The sequence below is a fragment of the Salvia miltiorrhiza genome, chromosome 2 (assembly GCF_028751815.1).
Source record: "Salvia miltiorrhiza cultivar Shanhuang (shh) chromosome 2, IMPLAD_Smil_shh, whole genome shotgun sequence".
NCBI lineage: Eukaryota > Viridiplantae > Streptophyta > Magnoliopsida > Lamiales > Lamiaceae > Salvia > Salvia miltiorrhiza.
Window position 1 is genome coordinate 22,478,720 of NC_080388.1, and position 13,885 is coordinate 22,492,604.

The following is a 13,885-nucleotide window of genomic DNA, read 5'->3' on the forward strand; positions in this document are numbered from 1 at the left end:
TGCGCTGCTGTCACCGAGGTTGCTGGTCCGTGGCGAGGCATGGCGAGGCGAGGCGTTCGTGACCGGGAGCGAGGGGCAGCGCGCGCGCCGGTGCGTGCACACCGTGCGCAGCGCGCCCAGATCAGCGACCGCGCGGCCGCTGCTGTTCTCTGGTCGGTCTGGACGCTGAAGGCAAGGTGGGCAAGTGTTGGGCGAGGGCTGGAAGCCACCGGCAGGGGCGGTGCGCGCCCGGGGCCGCGCCTGCGCGCCCAGCGGGCGGCGCACTGCCGCTGCTGCTGTCCACGCCGAGGGGCCTGCTGCTGCTGCTGTCGCCGTGCGCCGAGTGCTGCTGCTTGAGTCGGCGAGGGGCGAGGGCTGGGCGTGCTGGGGCCGTGCGCACGCGTGCCTGCCGGCTGCGTGCAGTGCGCCCAGCGCCGCACTGCTCGGCCGTCTGCCCGACTGCTGCTGCGCGCGCTGGTTTACCCACGCCGGGGACGCGCTGCTGCCGAGGCTTGTGCTGCCGGAGCCGAGCACGAGGAGGAGACCGGCGGCGGGGCAGCCGCCGCTGTGGACTGCTGCTGCTGGCTGGAGGCGGCGGCGCCTAGGGTTTTCCAAACCCTAGGTGGCCGATTGTTTCAACCTAGGGGGCCCAAACCCTATTTTCAAAGACGGGCCTGATGAAGCTGTTCGGGTCGAGTTTTACGTTTTTGAGCCTTTTCTTTTCTGTTTTAAATGTAATAGATTAGAAATTGGGGTTCCACGAATGGGTCACGAAGAACTTTATTGTTTTAATTCTGTTCTTTGCATGTCGTGGTGTTAATCCTTTATGCTCGTTGCATGCTGTTTTTGTCTTTGCTTGTTAATATGTGTTTATTAACTGCGCTTAGACAAACATGCTAGGTTTATCGTTTTCTTAAGCATGTTTTAGAATTCTGCGAGCATGTTTTACATGTTGCGTTCTAGATGAGCATGTTTAGGATTATGTGTTGAGCATGATCAAACCTTTTGAAAGAAAAAAGACTAAGCTGTATTAATAATTTTATAGATGATTAAAAATTGTTTAGATTGCCACAAGCGGCCTCTAGACAAAGTGATTGACGATGTGAGTAAACGTCCACACAGCGTGGCTTACTTCATGTTTGTTCTTTCATAAGTTTGTCAGATGAGGTTTCTATAAAAATATTTAAATCCATCAAAGTAGTGGGAGTTATGCAGTAAACGTCCACACAACGTGGCTTACTCGTATAATTTTTCACGAGTACTTTAGAGGATGGAATTAAATAAGATAACTAAGAAATTAAATTGAATGCGACATGGTCCGAGTGAGTATGTCAAATTCAAGAATTTAATTTCAAAGTTAAATTGTGGTTATTTCTTATTAATTTTTATTCTTAAAATTATGTAGACCTCCACATGCGGTCTCTAGACAAAGTGATTAGCAATGTGAGTAAACGTCCACCCAACGTGGCTTACTTCATATTTGTTTCTCATAAGTTTGTCAGAAGAGGTTTCTATAAAAATATTTAATCCATTGAAGTAGTGGGAGTTATGCAGTAAACGTCCACCCAACGTGGCTTACTTGTGTAATTTTCACAAGTACTTTGGAGAATGGAATTAAATAAGATAACCAAGAAAATTAAATTGAAAGCGGCATGGTCCGAGTGAGTATGCTAATTTCGAGAATTTAATTTTCAAGGTTAAAATGTGGTCATTGCTTAGATATCATATCAAGTACAATGTACAACTCCCAAAGGAGTCCCTTCTTGATGATGATATGGTCTAGTTAAGGTGCCAACTATTAATTTCCTTTGTCAAAAGGTTAAGTCACTACGCCAGATTCGCTCATAGATAACGGATTTTATCCGTTATCTATGTGCGAAAACATCCGTAATATATAATGGTGTAATGTATGTGGATTTCATACATAACGGAGATTTAAGCGTTATCTATTATATTATACATAACGGATTATATCCGTTATCTATAGTATTATATCTGTTATCTATTCTATTATACATAACGATTGTTTATATATACGTAACGGATTATATCCGTTATCTATAGTATTATACATAACGTTTCAAACCGTCATGAAAGTTTAATATTCACTGTTATGTACACACCTATACATAACGGTTTTTTGATATTAATAACGTTTGGTAATCCGTTATGTATAACGTTTTTGACCGTAATTAGATTTATATTTCTCCGTTATCTATTAATTTATACATAACAGTATAAATGATAAAACCAACAATAATAATATTATATATCATCCAAAATATTTAATTTTATATTATTATCATAAAAAAGAATTCATACAAGATTTGAATATAGCCAAAATTCAACAACTGTTTTATCTATACTATTATGCCTTACAAAAATACTAAACATATTAAATATGCAACTAGCTAGCCATATGGTACAACATTTCTTGTGAATTCACAAGCCTCTTCAGCTCAACGTACGGCTCATTTAATCCACCACAAACCTGCCACAAAATCATACAAAGAGCCAACCAAGAATCACAATATAGAGCATCATGATAAACACTTAAAAAGCATATCAAAGTGATTGGTAAAATGGACAAAACCTATCAGAACTATCGAAAACTTTTCAAAACCAATATCCTTTGATAACAATATGATGTTAGATCAAGGTGAATTCATTAGATCAAATCATATTAATTAGACAAGAAATATTAAGGACATGTGATCAAGATATTTGCAGCTTTAAACTGTATTACCTTGGGACATGATCGTGAAGAAATACTTTCCCCAATTCCACGTAAAACCTGAAAATGAAACACAAGCAATAAGGAAACTGACACTACATATTACTCCCAAGAGGAGGGGCATTCCAACAGTTCTACTCTTGAGAGACCTTAAACAGGAAGTTCAAAGGTGAGGCATTGAGTTATGTACTCACTGCTCAAACAGAGAAAAAAACTAAATAAAAAAAGAGCAAAAAGAAAAGAAAAGAGTGGAGGCAGACTGTTCAAAATGGTAGATAATTATTTTTGGAAATTATTTTAGGTATAAACTGTTTCAATCGAAAAAACGAGTGGGTTTAGCAGAGAGGGACACAGTGCTTACCAGAGAGGGGCATATCAAAGTAAACAGTGAACCCATGGCATAGATAATGGAGTCAACATTGTTTAAATGATCTAAGACAGTTTGATTTGTAGATGGAAAGACCTGTTAAATCAAACCACATAAAAGGGTGAAAAGGCCTTGAGTCTGGTTATTAGAAGGGAGTAACATGTGCATATAAACATCATCACAAACTTAATTATGACTTGTTATCCAATGATATAAGCTAAAAGTGCTCCTACATATTACAAAGAAATGTCACAATCTTGAATAAAAATGAAAAAATGTGAATATGTGAAACATTAAAAATAATTAAAAAATGATAATGAAACATCTATATTATGCAATCATCCTTCAAAGTTATCGATAGGTACATATGCAATTAATATGTGAAGAAATTTATCAGATGATATAGATGAAGCTTTTTGGGATACGAGGGTGGTGGGTGTAAGAGATAATCCAAAAAGTAACGAGGAAGTGTTGACAATACTTACAATTCATTGAAAGCAAATATTGACATGATCAATATGTTTGGTTATTATCTTGAAAATAAAAGGCAACCAACTAATTTAACTTTATAAAATCTAAATTTTAGAAATTTTTTTGTAGAAACCTTGTGTCCTGCATCCATTCACACAGGCCATTACCAAGTATCTTTAACCTTATCTCTCTACATTTACCATAAAAAAGAGAAGCACCAAGGTAAGCCTATCATTTGTGGATATAACTGGTAGCACCGGGCTTTCTGTAGGAATTTGTGAGACACGTGTAAACAAGAAAATTGCAGCATCTAGAGACTGAAAGAATATCCGAGCTCCAGCAAAGAAAAAATTCCCAATGCTGCAAGTAAGAGAAGGATGAGCTAATAACCATTTTGGTTTTGACGAACCATCAGACAAAAACAGAATGCTTCATCCGACCTTCTAAGGATCTGCAGAGTATAGTTTTACCCTATAAACCACTAAAACAGAAATGTGGTGGTACTGGTGTGGACTCTTTATTCTAGAAAATTCAGCATAATGGCAAAGACAATAGGAAGGATATTAAATGGTCTTACACCAAATTTGACACAAAAATTAAAATCAGTCAATAGACAGTGAGTCACTAAGCCCTAGTATATTTTCACAGATCATCCACAAGAAAAACTATTAAAAAGATTGAAACACAATCAGGAACCAAATCTACTATATCAAATGCTAACTCACACATTTATTCTTTGCAGATTGCAGCAAAAAAACTAGAAAATATAATAATGCCAATTAATAAGGACCAAATAATTCTTCTTGGAGAAGAGGAAAGCAATAATCCATACCAACGAAACAGAGTAGTGACCACAAGGCAATACAATGCAATTTTAGGGAACTAAATTAGAAGCATGGCACATACAAGCATGAGCACGCACACCATGAAGTTACATATGCCAGTGGTCAATTACTGAGTAATAAGAGAAACATGCTCAGGATAAATTACGGACCTGATCCTGGAAAAAAACCAAAAATGCTCGGCGGAGAGAAGACGAAGCGGCGCGACGGAGAGAAGACGAAGCGGCGTGGCGGGAACCAGGCAGACGACAGGCGAGATGGGGGCGCGAAACCTAGGGTTAGCGAGGACAGGGGCCACAACCTGAGGGACACAGTGCCTAGGGTTAGCGAAGACGATAGGGGTGGCGAGATTGGGGATAGAGCGTGGCAAGCGAGGCGGATTGTGTTGCCTAGGGTTCGCGAAATTCAGAGAGGAAATGGAGGCTGAAAAATTTAGAAATTAGGGATTTTGTTCTTCGGGAAGAAATAGGGCACAAAAGGGAAGGAGAGGAGGAGGAAGAACATGCGCCGACCTCGTCGCGCCAGAGGGAGGCGGCGATTCATGGCGGCCGCTGACCGGAGTCGAGAGAGAGTGGCGAGAAAGAGGTACTGTTTGAAACTTTAGAGAATGAGACTGTGGGTTGAGGAAGGTGTATTAGGAAATCAGGATTTTGATTTTTTATAATATTATTAAAATTAAAAATAAATAAATAAATAATACATAACAGTTTTGAAGCGCTCATATATAACGGTTAAAACAACCGTTATAAAAAAATGCTCATAGATAACGGTCGGCTTAACGGTTCGATAATACCGTTATGCATGCAACTAATAGATAACGCTCATACATAACGGATTAACTTAAACCGTTATCTATTTTCATGGACAACACTACATAGATAACGGTTTTTTGTCAAAACCGTTATCTTTTCAAAAAATGCGCTCATACATAACGGTTTTTAAAAAAAACCGTTATATATGAAGCGTTATGTATGTGCATTTTTGTAGTAGTGAGTTGACATGGATGGAAATTAAATGACTAGGTAAATAGTCTGGTTAAGGAGTTCGTGTGTAAACGTCCACCCAACGTGGCTTGCACATGGGATTCTTTGAGCCGTTGGAGGTTTCATTAATATTGTTTTATCAAAAGGTTACAATATTATTGTTACGAATTATGTGCTTTATGTTCGTTACTTTCAGATATGTCTATGTCTCCTGTTTCTTTATTCTTGCACAAAGTCTTTTAACCGGTCCACATATATAAAATGGAAACGCAGTTTTGGTTTTTTATCTTTATCACAAACTAACACAATTTTTGTGTTGCTTACTACTCCACGTTCTATTGGTCCGAATAATGAGTCAACTGATGAGAAAAATGAATTACATAAAAGGTGACATAAGGCGAATAATGTGGTTATATGCTATATTATGAGTATAATGTCACAAACCTTGTAGCTCCAACATCAGGGCATGGACGATGCTATTAGCATCATGCTGAATCTCAAGAAAGTGTTCGGAGAGTCGGACTGAGCTGCTCATTTAAATTTAATGAGAGTAATCTTGTTATTTTTATGAGTGAGCACAGCTCAATGCACGAGCATGTCATGCAAATTTTGACGGACTTGACTTGTTCAGTGGGAGTATCGACGGTGAGGCAAAAGTCGATGTTATCCTGAACTCTCTTCCCAAGTCTTTTAATTAAGAACTTCCGCCTCAACGCTGTTATGAGCAAGAAAGTTAATACTCTTTTTGAGTTGTTGAATGCTCTAGTTACGGCTAAGGAAGTTGTGGGAAAGAGATGTGCAAGAACTTGTTATTGCCAAAGGAGAGTCATCTTCTTCGTCGAATGACGGGAAGAAGAAGGGTCCAAGGGGCAAGAAAGACAAGGGAAATAGTGGGAGTAGTGGTGTGATAAGATTGAGTATTGGAAATTTCTTCTTTCAATACTCAAGGCAAAGGGTTAAGGTACTTCACTTGCTATAGTAACTTAGACATGTCAGCTCGTTTTCTACTCAGTTGTGAGTAGTGGATAACGAGAGAAACTGATAATGATTGTTGCACCTTGCATGGATTTTAGGCTGACAAGGAAGCTGAGAAGTGATGAGATGGTTGTCTTCATAGGCAACGTGACTAGAGTCGCAGTTGTTGCAATTGAAGCCTTGTCTTTAAGTTCTAAAGACATAGTTTAGTTTTTGAGAGTTCCTTATCATGTTCCAAAATTTTGAATAGATGGATCTTATGTCATTTTCGATAGTGGTGTTTCTATCATAAGAAATGACAAAGTTGTCTATTCTGGTATTTTGAACATCTCTCTTCATACTATAACTTGTCTATAAAATACCTTTATATTGCATTTACATCATCGAACAAAAGAAAGAGAAAAGTTAAGGCTAATCTCTCATGAGGATCTTACACATATATTGATACCCTAGATTAGGTCACATCTATCTTAACAGGATCCAAAGGCTCTTGTCTAAATAGTACATTGGATTCAGTCCAGGTTGTACCATTTGGAACCTGCGAATCCTGTATAGAGGAAAAGATGGAGACCGGGTCATTCATGACAAAGGGGATAAAAGGCCAATAATGTGTTAGGAATGATCTTTTCTGATTCATTATCAGAGTTTGGGATTCCAACCCAGTTTACTACACCGTGTAATCCCTATATAAGATGGTGTAGTGGAGAGAAGAAATAGGTCACTCTTGGATAAATATGTTTGATGATGAGTTATGCATCTTTGCAATTAGTTCTAAAGAATCAGAAGGTGGTTATTAGCAATGACACACGATTCTTAGAAGTGGACTATGGGAATAATCACTAATCCAAGTCAGATAGTGTGCTTCAAGAAATTGAAGACATTAGACAGGCGATTCCATCACCCAAGCCAAGTGTGCAAGAGTTTTGTACCACAAGACACTGCACGCACTGTTGACACACATGTGCCACCACAGATCCATTGTAGTGGGAGGGTTGTGGGATAACCCGATCGATTTATGTTCTTGGGAGAATCTTTGGATTCAGTCCCTGGTAGTGAATATAAGAGAATCGACCCAGATATCTACTTGGAATTAGCGGGAGACGAGAATGTAGATTCTTGGCACACCTCAATGGAGCAATCCATTAAGAATATGGGTGTATACTAGAAAATCTTGCTACCAGGAGGCATTCATGCCTTAGGTTGTAAGTGAGTATACAAGGTAATGACAGGCCCGAATGAGCAAGGTCGTAGCTTCCGAAGCTAGACTGGCGGCGAAAGGTTATGCCCAGTGTAAGGGTATAAGTTATGATGATATTTTCGCCAGTGCCATGCTCAGAACATTCGGATCATTTTACCCATAGCAGCTCACTTAAACCATCGAGGTTACGTGAGAGAGGGAGAGAAGCATCTCGTGTCAATCGCTCTCGTGTCATCGGTGATGTGGTTTATCTTGCATTTTATGTAGATAATATCCTCCTAATTGGCGACAATATGGAGCTATTGTCAAGACATAAAGTAATGGTTATCCGAACAGTCTCATATGAAAGACTAAGGAGGTACAGTATACATCTTTGTGATCAAAGTTATAAGGGATCACTAGAAAAGGATGTTGGGCTTATCTCGAGTGTCTTACATTGATACTGAGAATACTCGTTGTAGTATGAATACCGCCAAGAAAGGATTGCTACCTTTTAGATATGGCGTTCCTTTATCTATAAAGACTATGTCTTAAGATGCCTTTTAAGGTTGAGGAAATGAAGGCAGTATTCTACGTTTCCGCAGTAGATAGCTTCATGTATGGATTACTATGTACGAGATCTTATATTTGCTATGCAGTTAGCATGATTGTAAGATATCTGTATATTCCTAGTTAAGGATACTGAACTGTGGTAAAATTATATTCTCAAGTCCATGACTAGAGAATAAGGATAGTTTACCAGTTAGACAGTTTAGTTCCTTTTTGGATTGTATGATTTTGGATTTCCAGGCTGACCGGAACAAGAATAATTACCTCGAGCTATGTGTTTTCCTTGGGAGGTAAAACCTTTTGGTTTGACCACTACCTCCAGGGTCTAAGAGTGATTCCTAGTTTGCGTGAGAGCATCACCTTCGTGGTACCTCAAGTGCAGTTGCAAACTCTAAGGAATCCAAGAACCACAAGGGGCTAAACACATGGAGAGTAAGTACCAAGTTATACGATTATTCGTAAATCGAGGTTTTTGTGCTCAAAGAATAAATTCTCACATATTGGAGAAACCTACTGATCTTTCACAAAAGGCTTATCGCAAATGGTCATTGAAAGATGGGAATGCGATTGATGCCAGATTGATGACACCCACTTAGGAAACTTTAAGTATAAGTGGGAGAAGTGTTAGGTGATTGGTAAATAGACGCATTGTATACTAAAAGTTTGCTTTAGCATAAGTGGGAGATTGTTGGATTTGTATACTGAAAGCAAGAACGTTTTATGCTTGTATACAATGTTTCCTAAGTTCACTATCTAATCTCCTATCTGATTGTGTTCATGATTGCATATGTATGTTCTTTATCCCTATATAAGTAGATTATATGGTGTGTTGTAGATCACAGAAGACCATATAATTGGAATAACCTTAAGAGATATAATATGATCACAGCCGAAATAACTCTAGGACAAGTTATTGGTTTAGGCTGCAGTATAGATGGAAGTAGTTTGTCTTGGCTACTTGTCTATACTGGTACGTCATTACGTATTGATAGGACCACAGTTTGAGATGTATTCTTCTATCTGACTTAAGTGAAGAATCAAGATCTCGGTGACTTATAAATCTTAATACTAATAAGTATTCAGATATATATATTAATTCGTATATCACTTTGACTTACTATGGGTGAAAGTTATATACTAACTCGAGTACTCTGTATCTTGGGTGATAGCGGTTAATATATGATATTTGATTATCTGTATTAGTACCCGTATCCGGTATAGGATAATGACATCCCCTTAAGGAGCTCAATAAGGTTTATTACGCTAAACCCTGCAGGTTGATTAAGTTCAGGCGTAATAATAAAGTTTGAGTGGTACTGCTTAAGGATTTATAAAGAGATTAATTAATTTAAGCTGTCAGAGCTCTAATTAATTAATGGATGTCGGATATTTTAAATACGGAGATTTAATAAGTCTAAATACAAGCCCCGACTCATCACCGGCAATAAAGGGGTAAGTCAGTATCGGTTCTCTAGTGGAATGAACTGATATTTATAAATTAATTATGGTCTGGGCTGACCATAGATAAATTAATTTATTTGAGGCCCATCTTTATTCCTTGTATCTGGTCCCTGGACTGGCCCAAAGACTCCTAGCCCTAGTATAGAGAGAACACGCCTCCTACATTATTTCTGGCGCCTCCTACGTATTTAATTCTATTAAATACAGCTGTCAGCTCTCAGGAAAATAAGACTGATAAAATATTAGGGTTTTTGAGAGAACTGTGGGGCGCAGGAAAACGTGTGGAGCATTCTCTCTTGGGACTTTCATAGATCGTTGTCCATCCAACGGTGAAAGCTGAGCGGGATACAGTCGAGAAGATCAGAGCTGGAGTCAGATTTTCGCCGGAAACCAAGTTCTGGCAGTCTCCGTAAAACGGCCATAACTTCCTCCACAGAACTCCGATTCAGACGAATCAGGCGGCCACGGAAAGCTCTTTCGAAGACGAAGAAGTCGTATTTCTGCACAAAATACGATTGGAGGTCGTTTGAGGGGTCAAACGGAGCGTTGAAGTTGGCTGACCTGTTCAGCGACAGATTGACGAATTCTTCAGGTATTTCTGAACTCCAACGTGCAGCTGTTAAATTCATAGGAGCATGTTAGGATTAATCGTTGTATGATAAATTGATAATAATCCAAGAAACGATCATCGGGCAAACGGAGCATTAATTCAGTTTAATATTCATTTGGCTTGTTTCTCAAGATCTCCACGGAAGGAATATTCACTGCCAACTTCTTAAATGTCTCCAAAAATTTGGAGCTTTGCTCATCTAGTCTTGGCCTCGGGAATGGAAGAGAGGGAGAAACAGAAATACCTTCATCCTCAAATGAATTATCAACCACCCGGATGGAATGACATTGCTGATTTTGCTGAGGCTGTTGATGTTGGCTCTTCGGATTGAACTGAGTGTTGCTAGGAAATTGGCCTGGCTTGTTCTGCGCAGCTGCTTGGTTGGCCATCTGACCAACTTGAGTCTCCGACGTCTGTACTTGCTTGGAGAGTGCTGAAAAATTATTTCCAATATGACCCACTTGAGACTCCAAATTGGTCATCCTTGTATTAACAGTTGTCTTCATGCTAGACACCTCTGTCAAAACCTGTTGCATCATATCCTCAAGCGATCCCTTCTTCGGCTCATTGATAACTCCTCCACTAGACACAGAAAACCCAGGTGGAGGCTGCAAAGCATTGTTTGGGTTGCCATAAGATAGATTCGGATGCGGGCGTCCTCCTAGCTAGAACTGCTGCTGACCCGGCTGATATTGCTGACCTCCGCTATGCATTCCTGGTTGTTCTCACTGGAAATTATCATAGTTACTGCCATTAATAAAATTAATGTCTTCCATGCCTGACGGGTCTTTCACAACTTGCTCAGGACGTCTAACATTCAACTCACTAATTTTAGTAGTCAGCTCTGCCAGCTGCGTAGCAATCGCTACCTGCTGTGTAGCCATCGCTGCCTGCTGTGTAACCATCGCTGCCATAGGATCAGAACTGGAAGCAGCTGTAATTTTTTCAATTGTATTCTCTCCGATGGCCATTGGTAGCTCGTAGAAGTCATACTATCAATAATGCTCCATGCTTCAGAACTGCTTTTCTGGAGTAGAGAGCCACCTGCAGCTGTATCCATATGCATCCATGTACGCTCCCCGCAGGCATTGTAGAACATTATCACGAGTGTGCCTTCATCGAACCCATGGCTTGGACACTTTCTGAGCTTTTCCTGATACCGCTCCCAAGTTTCCGCTAGCTTTTCTCCTTCAAACTGTTGAAACTGCACGATGTCCATCTTCAATTTCAACGTAAGGCCAGGCGGATGAAACTTGCGTAGGAATACATGAGCCAAATCCTCCCACATGGTATTCTCTCCCAGCTGCAGTGTATGATACCACGACTTTGCCTTATCCCGCAGCGAGAAAGGGAAAAGACGAAGATGGATAATATCATCGGGAACACCATTCATCTTTACCATGCTGCATAGCTCCAGAAAATGTGCCAGGTGCGCATTAGGGTCCTCTATAACGTGCCCTCCATACTGATTATGTTGGACCATTGTAATTAAACCAGTCTTCAGCTCAAAATTATTGACATTGACTCGTGGAGGTTCCTGGTAAATATATTGAGGAACGAACATCTCTGCAATCGGAGGATGATTCTAAGCTTCTTTAGCAGCTTGAGCGTCCAACAGCTGTTGCAGCTGCTCCTGTAGAGCACGAATTTTTTCATCAGTAGCCATCGTATGCAGTGCCTGAAAAAAAACGAGAATTAGAAAAAAAAATAAAAGCCTGAAGTACTACTAAGTCCTATCGGAGATATTAAAGAAACTTCTAATCAGTCCCCGGCAACGGCGCCAAAAAGTTGATCACTATTTTCTTAGCAATAAAAATACCGCAACTAACACGGTGTAATCGTAGTATAAACAGCAATCGAGTATCGTATCCACAGGGACTGAAAAACCGAAATCACTCTAGCTATCTCCTAAACAAACTTAAACAGTAGACAGGCAACAGAACGTAGAAATTGATTGACTCAAACTAAAACGCAAATAAAAGAATAACAAAGCAAATTTCTAAATCAAATAAGGAAAAACAGCTGATCCTAGGGTAGTAAGTTCATTAACTAAATCTACGCAATTAATCTATTAATCCTATGTACCAATTTAATTCAGTTATGATGAGAGATCACTTAATTAATCAATTACTCTCGCTAGAGCAGCAACGACCGTAGATTAGTAAATTCTCTATCTCCGCTAGGTCTCAAGAAAATCTACTAACTCCCAAAAGTTCCTAAGAATAGCTCCCTATGATCCACCTATCTCCGCTAGGTCTCAAGGTTAAAATCATATCATACATTCCTGAATCCACTAAACAGTTATCTCCGCTAGGTCTCAAACCGAATAGCTACACATGCAAATTATTGGCCAGATAATCCACAAGAAATCAAGCACCAGGAATTATGAATCATAAACTGGAAGGCACAAAGGTATTAACAAATAAATTACATAAATTCAATCAACTATTTACAAACCCTAGAATCAGCTAAACGAAACTAGCCAAACATAATAAAAGAAAGCATAAACATAATTAAAAAGAACACAATTGGAATAACTGAATTATATAAAAACTGAAAGTAAAACGATTGTAGCAGCTTGAATATTCAATCTTGATCCAAGCCTTGAAAACTGGGAAATAAATGTAAATTTAAAGATATAATGCTAGAATGTAATGTGTAGAACCCTAGATAGGTCAAAAGAAGACCTATTTATAGTGTCAGGGTAAAATACAGTGTTTGGAACCCAGAAGAACTCCAAAAATGCGCAAAACTGAAAAATCTGGGTAGCCGGCGACCTGCCCGGCGACCCATCCGGCGGTCATTGGCTCAAGCACAAAAAAATCTTCATCACGCGGCGATCGCCGCGTCTCTTCCAACATTCCAAAAGGCTCGGCGACCTAGGCGGCGATCGCCGGTCAGGTCGCCGGAAATCCTTCTTCGGGCGGTGGTCAATGGTGTTTGACCGCCGGGTTCTGACTATTGCGTGCGATGTTTTTGTTTTGTCCATAACATTTTTGTCCGAACTCGGATTTATGATCCGTTTGTGCTCACAACTCGTATCGAGATGATTTACAACATCTATTTCAGGCGAGTTTTCCAAATTCGAACTCAATAAACCTTCAATTTCCTTCAAAGTTCGAGTAAGAATCGTGTTTCACAAGATAAAGCAAATTAAGCACAAAACAACTATCAAACACTCAATTTCCTATAAAATTGACATCATATGAACAATAAAAACCATGGAAACATGAGTGTTATCAATTTACCCTTCGCCCTAATGTAATTCTATAAATACCTCATGTAATCCATCGTTATAGACGCGATATAATATCTTAAGAGATCTAGAAGTTCTTCGGCTACAAGTTTTCTCTTTATTCTCTATCACTCAGGTTAATCCGAGCACTTTCTTCAATCGTTTAGATTTAAGTATGAATGTTAAGCTTCACCACAACAGATGAAGACTGTGAAGATTCCCATCAACACTAACTAGAAAATCGATCCAGAGAAAGAGGGAAAATCAGTCTCGCCAACGAAATACAGAGAAATCATTGGCTCACTGCTTTACCTGACCGCAAGCAGACCAGACATTGCCTTTGCAGTTGGAGTCTGCGCGAGATAACAGTCAGATCCTAAGGAAGCCCACATGGACGCAGCAAAATGCATTCTCAGATACATCAGAGGCACACCCAATGTCGGTCTTTGGTATCCAACAAATGATGATTTCAAGTTCACAG

General features: G+C 39.6%; 1 protein-coding gene across 1 annotated transcript; it reads right to left on the reverse strand.

Annotated features, from left to right (window-relative positions):
- Window positions 1–2,261: 2,261 nt before the first annotated feature.
- LOC131008141 (uncharacterized) lies at window positions 2,262–11,053 on the reverse strand. The gene is made up of 6 exons (XM_057935035.1): window positions 10,948–11,053; window positions 4,546–4,816; window positions 3,752–3,911; window positions 3,075–3,176; window positions 2,726–2,773; window positions 2,262–2,470 (listed from the first exon to the last, which is right to left on the reverse strand). Exons 1-6 carry the CDS (start codon window positions 11,051–11,053, stop codon window positions 2,387–2,389), a joined length of 771 nt encoding a protein of 256 aa, XP_057791018.1. The 3' UTR covers window positions 2,262–2,386.
- Between the last annotated feature and the right edge of the window lie 2,832 nt (window positions 11,054–13,885).

Coding starts and splice junctions, on each gene's coding strand:
- LOC131008141 (XM_057935035.1), bottom strand. CDS start 11,053: ATGGCTACACAGCAGGTAGCGATTGCTACGCAGCTGGCAGAGCTGACT. Junction 3,912..4,545: donor TGGTTTTTTTCCAGGATCAG/GTCCGTAATTTA, acceptor TCTTACTTGCAG/CATTGGGAATTTTTTCTTTG. Junction 2,774..3,074: donor CTTTGATATGCCCCTCTCTG/GTAAGCACTGTG, acceptor TTTCATTTTCAG/GTTTTACGTGGAATTGGGGA.